General features: G+C 40.8%; 2 protein-coding genes across 2 annotated transcripts; one reads left to right on the top strand and one right to left on the bottom strand.

Annotated features, from left to right (window-relative positions):
• Positions 1–306: 306 nt before the first annotated feature.
• Positions 307–4,707, bottom strand: LOC134226937 (putative helicase mov-10-B.1). The gene is made up of 6 exons (XM_062708066.1): positions 4,554–4,707; positions 4,204–4,491; positions 2,796–3,426; positions 2,567–2,701; positions 2,024–2,497; positions 307–1,883 (listed from the first exon to the last, which is right to left on the bottom strand). Exons 1-6 carry the CDS (start codon positions 4,573–4,575, stop codon positions 479–481), a joined length of 2,955 nt encoding a protein of 984 aa, XP_062564050.1. The 5' UTR covers positions 4,576–4,707; the 3' UTR covers positions 307–478.
• A 4,595-nt stretch (positions 4,708–9,302) lies between these two features.
• On the top strand, positions 9,303–11,292 carry LOC134226934 (alkylated DNA repair protein alkB homolog 8). The gene is made up of 2 exons (XM_062708062.1): positions 9,303–9,506; positions 9,568–11,292. Exons 1-2 carry the CDS (start codon positions 9,399–9,401, stop codon positions 11,272–11,274), a joined length of 1,815 nt encoding a protein of 604 aa, XP_062564046.1. The 5' UTR covers positions 9,303–9,398; the 3' UTR covers positions 11,275–11,292.
• The last annotated feature ends 204 nt before the right edge of the window (positions 11,293–11,496 follow it).

The following is an 11,496-nucleotide window of genomic DNA, read 5'->3' as shown; positions in this document are numbered from 1 at the left end:
GTAACCTAGATGTTAATCACCCGAACTTGAACGCCATTAGCAATCTTATAAATACTTTTGAATCAACTGGTAAAAGTGAGTGAACGAGTTTCTTATTGATTACGTGATAGATTATTTGCTGAGATGGGACAAGAAGGGGAAAAGAATTAGAAAAAGAAAAAACACAAATTCTGCAAACTTTTTGTTAAGCCGTAGATGCATTCCCTGTGAGTTGGCATGAAGATATTACAGACAACACAAAAAAAGTCATGAAAAATGGGTTTCAACAAAAGCCTGGGCAAAACGATTTTACGACATTTTGCGGTGTACCAGTTGGCGTTTAGTATCTGTTCGCGGTTTATATTATTTGCAATATTATCGTTTGGTGGATTTAACTTGTAACAAATTGGAAATGAATATATTTTTTGTTTTTTGATTAAAATTGACATTTGACACTTATCATTTTATTCTTTCCTCCCAGAATTCAAATGATTTAAAATTACACAAGAACATTGAACAGTGCATCGAACATCGCATCACGATTAGTCTGCTCAACGATTCGCTTCGCATCCAAGCCAAAACATCTGCCAACAATCGCCTGATTCGTTGTGCAATATTTGATAAACTCGTACCAATTGGGATCAGTCTGGAGCGTGTTACTGTTGCCGATTACAATTAGTAGCGCTTTCGCTCTAGTCAGTGCCACATTCAGCCGTTTCACGTTGTTCAGAAAGCCCACGTCCGGGGTATGGGAGCGAGCTGTTGAGAGAATTATCACAAGTTTTTCGCGTCCTTGGAACTGTTCGACTGACCCGATTTCTATGGTCGGCCACTGTTTGGTGAGACACATTTGCTTCAATCGCTGAACCTGCAGCTGATAGGGCGATATTATTCCGATATCTTCTTGAGAGATTTTTCGTTCGTTGATGCCTGCTTTGAGTATGAAGTCGAGATAGAACTCAACCGTATCGATTTCCGTTTGATTCATAAAACTTTTACTTTTCGATGATCGTTCATTCGATCCAAAAACAGTATGCAGTATGATGGGGAACGTTTTGTTGGGTAGCCAACGCCAATTTTCTGCTAAAGTCACAGCTTCAGCGGATGCCAGACAGCACAGTTCGTTATCGTAGAATTGTTTGTTGGAAAACCGAATCAACGCTTCATGTGAACGATAATTTTTCACCAATTTGATTATCAATTGATTGTTATATTGGTTTGTTAATGGATCTTTTTGATACACAGGAAGGTTCATCAACCGCTCTTGCATGGAGACCCCTAGGCCCATCTTGGCAGCAAGATTGCTTCGAATTACTGGACCAAGTTGATATGGATCTCCGGCTAATACTATGCTAGCATTCAGCTTCCCTCGGGAACTAACCATCCCCGCTATGGCCAGTAAGGCAGACGGTTCCGAAGCACTTCCACATTCATCAATAAACACATATTTAAAATGGTTGCCTCTAATTTTGCTCTGAACCAATCGTCCACAAACCGAGAGAGTACATATTAGAACCCTTGTTCCATAAACTTCCTCCCAGGTCGGCCAGCTGTGCTTCCCACTGGCCAGATTGGACACCTGCTGCAATTTCGCGGGAATTTCACCAAGTCGCTTTTCACTGGATCGAGAGTAAAATCGGTACAATTTGTTCGGGGCCAGATGCTTCATCAGTCGAAGGGCCACCTCGTCGCATGCAGAATTGGACTGTGCTGCTACCAAGATGGGAGCCGATGGGCAGATACTACAAATTTGTACGATAGCTTCTACCAAAGTGGTGGTTTTGCCAGTCCCTGGTGGACCGAAGAGTATGTACGGCAAGGGATCCGATACTCGGTTCAGAATATTTCTGACGGCCGTTTGTTGTTCTTCATTGTTCACCATGCAGGTATTCATCCAAGTTGTGCTGGAAAGAGGTGGGCTCTTATTATTACTGCGTAGATAAAGTTATATGTACTGTCTTATTCTTTCAACGACTTAGTTCAATCATTTGAATAGGGCACCGATTGACAAAAAACGTTTATATCCCGTGCGTGGAATACTTACATCGTTTTCGTCTGCGCCACCGGTTTTGGCGCTTTGCTAGGAAATAACAGTGGTGCCAGCTCATGTCGTCGAACGATGTCCAAGGCCTGCAACTCCAAACGACAAACGACCCGACTAGCCTGCAGTTTCACTTGAAAACGACAATTGGCTTGCACCCGATCTTCTAGTTCAACAATTATGTGGTCGTACAATATGTTTGCTATTGTACCTTGTAGTGTGTTGTTGGTACCAGATGTTTTAACGGTCAGCTGAATGATATCACCTTCAGCTAGATTTACCGGAAGCGATGTGAATTGCTTCGTATCTATTCGATACAATCGAGGCATTGACGTTGGAATGATGAGGGCATCATCAGCTCGATACTGTGCCAAGTCACATTGCACGTTAAGATCCTGTATGTGCGTCAGCAGTTCTAGCATTGGCGTATAGTTGGATGCATTCAGGCGTGTTTTGGAATCGGCGTGATAGAAAGTGCTATCACAAAAGGACATCAATTAATCAATCTACAATACACATAGACATCAATCAATAGACTCAACTTACCGGATATCGTCATGGAGCTTTTTCTCTGTATTTGTATAGGACGAGACCAGCTGAAAATTGTTTGCCGCTAGTGTGCACAAATCTTTTGGTGGATGATAGTCTCCAAGTAAACCCGCACGAATGGCCCTATCATTTCTGAGGAAAAACAATTATTATGGCGTTACAAACTGATCATTGTGCACGCTTTATTTTCCATTTTTTTTACCAATTTGATCAAACATTACATTACCTTCCTCGGTGGTTAGACTTGAAGCCGCCTCGCTTTATTTCATATACTCGCAGATAGTGCAGTTCCAGCAAATCCCGCTGCTCCTCACCACAACGGTACATAATCAGCAGTGAGTACATGTCATGTGATTTGATCAACATTCTGTTCCGGATATGAAAACCTTGGTTGGTTCCAGGCTCCAATAAAACCTTTTGCAGACTGATGGGGAACAGTTCGAAATGTTTATGATACATGTAGACTCCGCTGACAATAATTTGTTCACTCTGTAAATTAGCCAATTTCAACGTGGACGTCAGTTGGCATTCATCATGAAGCAGTGTCACGTTGAGGGCACTGTTCGTTCGCTTTAGATCAGCACTTTCCTGGATAGTCAACGGTGATCCATGCGTGGAAATGTGATGTATGTAAGCCATGGCGCTTAGGAAGTTTTGTCGGCAAATTAGGCAGCTGTAGCCCTGTACCAAATAGGATGGATCCAAAGATCGGCTGACAGTGATCGCGTAGGTCATTTCAATACCTGTTGTTATTTTTTCAAGGTACGGGTCATCACGTATTAATGAATAATGCTGAAAACTAGCAATGAAGGGATTTTTGTCAGTAGCAGGCTTTTTTCTTGCATCATTCTCCAACTCTGTAAAAAAAATAATAAAAAACCCTGATTAATCCACCTAGCGGTGATGGTGCCTTTCTCGTGCATTATAAAAATAGTATTTTGGCCATTACTCTTGAGCCCATAGTCCGATCTGGCCAATTTTAAATAGGAAACAATGGGAGAGTAGTCTGCGTTGAATGCAACTTGTTGCGAGTAAATCGGTCAAGGATAAGTGCCTGAAAAATGAGTGACATTTTCTTACTCAATTTTTCTATAAAAAAGTGGTATTTTGGCCATAACTTCCGAGCCCATAGTCCGATCTGACCTGGAACTCGAACCCACGACCCTCAGTGGGTTTGGGTCCTATCGAAGGGAAAGTGGTTATCTCCAATGCATTTTTCAAATCAATATCTTCCGCATAATGTACATATTTCATATTAAATATAATAAATTTTCATAGTTTTCATAACATTGTAAATTAATGTCCAAGTCGGGTGGTTAATCTCCGGAATATAGGCAATAGAATAGAACTTGAAAATCATTTGGAGGATTTTCTATAGAGAATTAATTTCCTATTATGGATCCTTAGGGTCAACTATTGGACAAATTCAACACAGACTTTTTAATGTTGATTTCCACGAAAAATGTCATATATGTACTTAAATGTTTTATACTACGAACAATACTACTTATTATATAGGTACTATGCGCGTTAATATATATTGGAAAATAGTTTCGCCCAATTATGCATAATTCAACTACTAGGGTATCCACTTTTGGTCCTTTTACACTAGTAAGTAGCAACATAATACTGACCTTGACTAGCCTTTTCCTGCTTTACAGAAAGCATTTTCTCTTGTTCAGCCAACATTTTCGCAACGTTGATCTGGTACTCCTTTCGGTCGGCAATGGCTTCCGCTACGAAATTCGTTCGATTCATCAATGCATGAAACTCCCGCAGCCGTACATCCTGGCGATACTGCCGGAACACTTCGGCGGTGAACCGACGAAATACGACCTCCGCTAGCACACTACCGTCTTCCGTAACCATACCTTCCTGGTGGCAGAGCACCAAAACATTTAGCAGGATATTATTCACACTGTCTGGTGGGGTGAGGTGGACAATGATTTCCGAAACTTTAAATGGATGAGATCATGTAAAATACCTTTCTTTGTGTTGTTCTGCATGTTGCTGATTGATTTTCGGCGATATTTTAGCAAAAATATCAGTTTCTATACGAGGCAATTTATTTTCTTTGCTTTCAAATTTTATCGGACAAGCATAACACAAAACCACAAACAAGCACTGACGAAAGTGATGAAGATCAAGATGAATACACAGCTAGGTGTTGCAGCCTGCCCAATTTATGGGCGAGAAGAAGAAGGGGGTGAAAAATTCATTTTCGGCGCAAAACATAAACAAACCGGCTGGCTCTCCTAACTAAAATCCAAGATGGCTGAAGCGTGAATTTGGCAGATTGGAACACCTAGTGGTGTATTCATCTTGATGAAGATGACCGAAACCAAAAATGACAAAAACCCAAAAAAAGGCAAAACCGACTTCAATCTACTTTACCGACATCTCGCGCAAAATATCATAAGATCGTATTTAATTGACCTTTAAAATTGACATAAAAAAATCGTTTTTGTTAGAGCATCATTATCGGTCGCGAGCATTTTAATCACCCGCGCAGCGCTTCCCGGATAAAAGTGTACCAAAGGCTCAACAGTGTAAACAATTGAATTACCATACGCTCTACGGTATACAATGGGATATATAGTTTCTTGATGGATGTCCATATTGTATCAACACCGTGGATATAATACGTCAACATAGTTCTCTAATGTAACATTGCTTCCAATTGTTTTTAGAACATTTAGTGCATATAATTTGGCCAATTTTGCGAATAACTTAAAAAATAAAGCAATTCGCGAGGGTTTTATTAGTTCCATCAAAAGATATATCCCTCACGGTTCAACGCTGCTCTCAACTGATCGATTATTTTGGAAAAATATGTATTTTCCAGGGTTGGCCAAATTAGGCACTAAGTTGGCCAAAACCGGTGCACTTCCCCTATTGTGAAAATTCTGGGCGCAAAGATTTATGGAAGCCTTGATTTTAAAGAGGTGAAAAAATAGAACTTTCTGTTGGGTTCCTACTCCACTTCGGGAAACTTTCTGTCATCACATACAATTTTGGTATCAAAAATATGAAAAACTGTTGAAATTTAGTTGAGTTTCAGTTCGACTCATAGCATACTCGGAATACTCAGAAATATAATCTGAAATGAAAAAGAAAATTAGCAAATTTTAAATTATTCGAATCTGATTAAATTCAATCTTGCGCAAATTTTGCTTGCTGATAGTGAAATAAACAACTCAATGGATGTCATTGGTAACAAGAATATCAACGTTTGCTTAAATGGGAATTTCAGTTCAGTGTCTGGAAGCAGTTCTTGTCAAAAAATTTATAGCATCCGCCATTATGGTAAAAATGGAAAGCTGGATTGTTTGACAAAAAAAAGTGTATGAAAAAATCTCAGATTTTGTATAGTTACGATACTTAACAACCCGTACGTTCTAATGCGAAAACTTCATTTACAATTTAATGAATGGTTCATAACAATGCATTCTAATGTATTTCTATTATTTCATATACAATAAAATCTATTGTAAATTTATTGTGTTTTATAGTGATGTTACAATAAATTGTATTGCTTTTCTATAATATTTTTTATTCGGGTTTCATTTTAGTTTCGTCACTCACTTTCGTATCGGTCACTATTTTCGGCTCTCAATTTGGTTGCTGTATTCCGTACCGGTGACGTTTGAGAGTTGACAGTTCATCAAGTAGCAGCGCTCTTATCGCGCTACCAAATTTGGTCACCTGTCAGTCGCGCTACTGTTAGAGTAAAATCAGCAGTGATTCAAATCGTTCGGGGCTGTCAGTTTGAATATGAATCTGAAACATTAATTTTCCCAGCAGCTGTTCTACACAGTAAACTCAGATTACTGGGGTCGGTAAAATTTTACCGGGTTTTCAAACAGCTGAACGTTCGGTAATCAACCCAGTAATTTTTTGGATTACCGAACGCTCAGTAATTAAAAAATAACATGAACTGTCAAAAATTACAATTTGTTCGGTAACAAATTGACGACGTGTTCAGTAATTTCATTACCGTGAATGTCAATAAACTAACAGGACGTCGGTAAAAGTTTAACAATATTTTCGGTAAAACTTTAAATGTATTACCGATCGATCGGTAAATAGATGATTTTTTTTTGTATCGAAATTCAAAATAGAAAATAATATTATAAATAGAATATAAGTAAGTATTATGTTCAACAACAAATGGGATATTTAATGTGAACATCTTGGTGGAAATGACGCAGTTCTAGAATCGCAATGTCTTTTTCCTTTGGAAAGGAATTAAGAAAGAATAGAAAAAAAGGAAGAAGGAATTGCGATCTTTGAATCGCAAGGTTTAAGAATTTACGATTCACTTTTTCACTCAAAATGCCGGAAAACATTATTTAAATGTTGCTAAATATTTATAGTTATTCTATTATGTTCCTCCATCCTTCCACAATGTTCCAACATTATTTTATTCTGAATCAAAGATGAAAATACTTTTGAAAATATCATAAATATGTAAACTCAAGCAAAACCACGCTAGGAATAAAACCGTAACATATTGCAAATGGCGAATAGATTTGTAATCAAGTTGCAATTGCTGGTTAACAGTTGTGCTCGGTAATTTTGGAAGTATATTTGATGGGGTATTCAGTAGAATTCATTTTTTACGGTCAGTCTCAGTATTTTTTTTACCGTACAGACGAACAAAAACTAATTGACGAAGCAGTCAGTAGTTTTTTTTTGCGGTCTTCAGTACTTTTATTCCCATAAACTGTGTCACCGGTAAAAATATCAATTTTGACATTAGGTTTGCTGATATCTCAGTAAAATCGTAAATTACTGAGCAAGATCTGTAAATTTTTTTACCGAACAACAGAACCCTGGTTAAGTGTGTAGATTCAGTTTTTATACCAGTCAACTGTCAAAAAAATAAAACTGGTATAACGCTCCGTTCTATTTTCTGCAGATTTGAACCACGATTGAATCACGAGATTCAAATATTTTTCAATTGTTTTTTCAATGGTTTTGGTGCTTCCGTCTATAACGTTCCACGTTCTGCCGGGTACCTTGCTGCAGCGCGACCGCCCGCGCTGCGTCCTTCTCCTCCAGAATCTGTCTGCACTCTTCGTCGAACCAATCGTTCCGTCGACTTCGACCCATATACCCGACGTTGTTCTCCGCTGCGTCGTTAATGGCTGCTTTGACTGTATTCCAGCAGTCCTCAAGAGGGGCCCCATCGAGCTCACCCTCTTCCGGCAACGCTGCCTCGAGATGCTGCGCGTATGCAGTGGCGACATCAGGTTGCTTCAGTCGCTCTAGGTCGTACCGCGGCGGTCGTCGGTACCGAACATTGTTGATGACGGATAGTTTTGGGCGCAGTTTAACCATCACCAGATAGTGGTCAGAGTCGATGTTAGCGCCACGATATGTCCTGACGTCGATAATGTCGGAGAAGTGCCGTCCATCAATCAGAACGTGGTCGATTTGTGATTCTGTCTGCAGTGGTGATCTCCAGGTGTACCGATACGTGTTGGAAGTAGGTGCTACGAATGGCCATATTCTTGGAGGCGGCAAAATCAATTAGTCGTAGGCCGTTTTCGTTCGTCAGCCGGTGAGCGCTGAACTTTCCAATAGTCGGTCTAAACTCCTCTTCTTGGCCAACCTGAGCGTTCAAATCTCCTATGATGATTTTGACGTCGTGGCTTGGGCAGCTGTCGTACTCACGTTCCAGCTGCGCGTAGAATGCGTCCTCATCATCATCAGTGCTTCCGGAGTGTGGGCTATGGACGTTGATTATGCTGAAGTTGAAGAACCGGCCTTTGATCCTCAACCTGCACATTCTTTCATTGATCGGCCACCACCCGATCACGCGCCTTTGCATATCGCCCATCACTATGAAAGCTGTTCCCAGTTCATGTGTGCTGCCGCAGCTCTGGTAGATGGTATGATTACCTCTAAACGTTCGCACCATTGATCCCTTCCAACAAACCTCCTGCAGCGCTACGATGCCGAATCCACGGTCCTTAAGCACATCGGCGAGTATGCGTGTGCTCCCGATGAAGTTGAGAGATTTGCAGTTCCACGAACCGAGTTTCCAATCGCTAGTCCCTTTTCGTCGCAGTGGTCTTCGCCGATGGTTCCGATCCGTACTCTCTTGTTGATTGTTCGTTGCTTATGATTTTTTAAAGGCTGGCTTGCAGGGCCTGACACCAAACCCCCTAAATTTCCGGAGGACCATTCCTCCTTATTTCCGGTGGACCATGGTGCACAGTTTCTCTTAGAGTCCCTCGCTGGCACTCGGACGATGATCAGCCTCGCCATGCATGCATTTGTTTACAGAAAATGCGTTAATATCACTCATGAGCGTATTTCGTGGAGGAATTAAAAGTACGCAATTTTTGACGTATAGCTGGAATACGCATTAATGAGTAAAAGAGTTATACAAAAGATATTTTAGTTACTAGATAAAGATTGTCGCTGTCGTCGCTGTCCGGAACATCTTTTGCTGGCGAGGATAGGGGAGCTAAATGTCAAAGAAGGAAAATCCATACGATTTGACAGGTATGTACCACACATGTTTCGGACAGCAGAACAAAGGGAACCGAAGCGACAATCTTTATCTAGTAACTAAAATATCTTTTAGTTATACCCATTTATTGGGTAGTCCAAGTTGGTCACCGAAATGCGTATTTTGTACTAATTATTGAGTATTTTGCGGTTACCGTGCAATAACTGCTTGACCGCGTGTGTACGTTCCATTACGTAATTTATGGATGCTCTCTTATTTACTTTGAAGTAAACAAAACTCGCATAAAGACTCCATAAATTTTATTTTGTAATTTTTAAATTTTATAACAAATTGAATGTGTACAAAATGGGACTGTCTAAAAATGCAGAAAAAAAGATTCATCGTAAAATCAAACGGTGTCAGTTTCTGATAGAGCGCGAAATTAATTTAAAATTTAGTGATGCACCAACGGAGGTTTTACAATTTGTTTTCGAAACAAAGTAAAAAAAAAACTGACCAAACTTTTATATTTTAGTGCATAATAGTTTGCAATGCTGGGTTGTCAACCGGTCTACAGCAGGAGATGCTCCTGGAGGAGATACTTCAGTGTGGTAAGGCGAACGTAGAAGACATCTTGTTTCCAGCTGGTAAGTCCTATTGCTTTCTCCGGTTTGGATCACCGCAGCAATCCCGAACCGTTTACGAGTCCATGAATGGGGTGGCAACTCTTGGTCAGGATGGATGTGTTCTGCTACTGTCATATTGTGTCGGGTTTCCGGAGAATGCAATTGAATCAGTGAAGGATGTTTGTCCACCTGGGTTACTTCTGATTCCGGACTTCGTTGACGAAAAATTCGAAATTGAATTGCTAGAGTCAGTTGATTGGGGCGAAATGGACAACAGCCTGAAACATCGCCGTGTCAAACACTTCGGATATGAGTTTCTTTATGGAACGAATAACGTAGACCGTACAAAACCTTTACACCGTAAAATTCCTTCCATTTGCGACCAGTTGTGGGTGAAATTGAAGGAACTTCACCCAGAACTGGAATGGCATGTGCCGGAGCAAATGACGGTTAATCGATACGAACCGGGACAAGGCATTCCTCCACATGTTGATACGCACAGTGCGTTTCACGAGCCAATCGTTTCACTCTCCCTTGGCAGTGATATCGTAATGGACTTCCGTAATAACGAAGGACGAAGCTTAAATGTGAATCTTCCAAGGAGATCACTGTTATTAATGACCGGTGAAAGTCGGTTAGGATGGACTCACGCTATAACGCCTCGAAAGACAGATACCATTCGTTCGAAGAACGGTCTTTCGATTCGAAAACGTGAACTTAGAATATCTTTTACATTTCGTAAGCTTAAAGATAGTCCTTGTCGGTGTCAGTTCCACTTCTTGTGTGACACCTATCAGCAAGAAACTAAGGACAGGACTGACCAGATTGAAGAAAACGCCGCCCAGCTGGAATTAGAAAATGTTCACAGAGTCTACAACGAAATAGCAAAACACTTCAGTGAAACGAGACATTCACCATGGCCACGGATTGCTAGTTTTCTTGAATCACTGCGCCCTGGGTCGGTCTTGTTGGATATTGGATGCGGTAATGGAAAATATCTGGGGTTGAATACCAACGTCATTGGCTTGGGATGCGATCGAAGCGATGGATTATTGAAGGTTTGCACGGAACGAGGATTTAACGTGGTGCAATGCGATTGCCTTGCGTTGCCATTCAAATCGGGATGTGCGGATGCGTGCATTTGTATCGCCGTTATTCACCACTTGGCATCGTTGGAACGCCGCAAACAGGCGATTGAGGAAATGTGTCGGGTTCTGAGAGCTGGAGGACGGGCATTGATCTACGTTTGGGCCAAGAACCAGGAAGCTAATGCCAAGAAATCGAGTTATCTGCGCCAGAACAAGCAAAACAATAAAATATCCCGGGGCGTCCAATTAGAAACGGTTCCGACTTCTGTAGAGCATAGCATGGAAGGGAACACAGGTCTACCGATCCACACCAATAGGACGCAGTTCCAGCATCAGGATGTGTTGGTGCCCTGGAAGTTGCGTGACGTGGAACGGCAGGAGAAGGAAACGAAAGTGACATTTCTTAGATATTACCATGTGTTTGAAGAGCCTGAACTGTCTGGATTGTGTCGGGAGATTGTTGGAATCAGTGTGGAGGAAAGCTATTATGACCAAGGCAATTGGTGTGTTATTTTTAGAAAAGAATAAACTTGTTCAATAGAATAACTATATGCAAATGTGATTTCCATCCGAAATATATCCCCGGTATATAGTGCTAACACTTGTTCCGTTTTAAAATGCACCATAGGCCCGAGAAAAAAAAATTCTAGCCTGGATCATATGCTTTTAAAGCTGGCTATGAACACGTGCTTAATGAGCTAACTAGACCTTACGAAAGCATTTAAATGCCCCTGACACTCACCAGAACAT

The sequence above is a fragment of the Armigeres subalbatus genome, chromosome 3, assembly GCF_024139115.2.
Source record: "Armigeres subalbatus isolate Guangzhou_Male chromosome 3, GZ_Asu_2, whole genome shotgun sequence".
NCBI classification, from domain to species: Eukaryota; Metazoa; Arthropoda; class Insecta; order Diptera; family Culicidae; genus Armigeres; species Armigeres subalbatus.
Note: the sequence above shows the minus strand (reverse complement) of the source record. Positions and strands in the feature narration are given on the sequence as shown.

What these genes read in the sequence shown, in the direction of transcription:
- LOC134226937 (XM_062708066.1), bottom strand. Translation starts at nt 4,575, where the DNA reads ATGCAGAACAACACAAAGAAAG. An exon ending in GCAGAACAACACAAAGAAAG is followed by an intron (nt 4,492 to 4,553) that starts GTATTTTACATG and finishes TCACCCCACCAG; the next exon opens with ACAGTGTGAATAATATCCTG. An exon ending in AAGTCTAACCACCGAGGAAG is followed by an intron (nt 2,702 to 2,795) that starts GTAATGTAATGT and finishes GTTTTTCCTCAG; the next exon opens with AAATGATAGGGCCATTCGTG.
- LOC134226934 (XM_062708062.1), top strand. Translation starts at nt 9,399, where the DNA reads ATGGGACTGTCTAAAAATGCAGAAAAAAAGATTCATCGTAAAATCAAA. An exon ending in TTAGTGATGCACCAACGGAG is followed by an intron (nt 9,507 to 9,567) that starts GTTTTACAATTT and finishes TTTATATTTTAG; the next exon opens with TGCATAATAGTTTGCAATGC.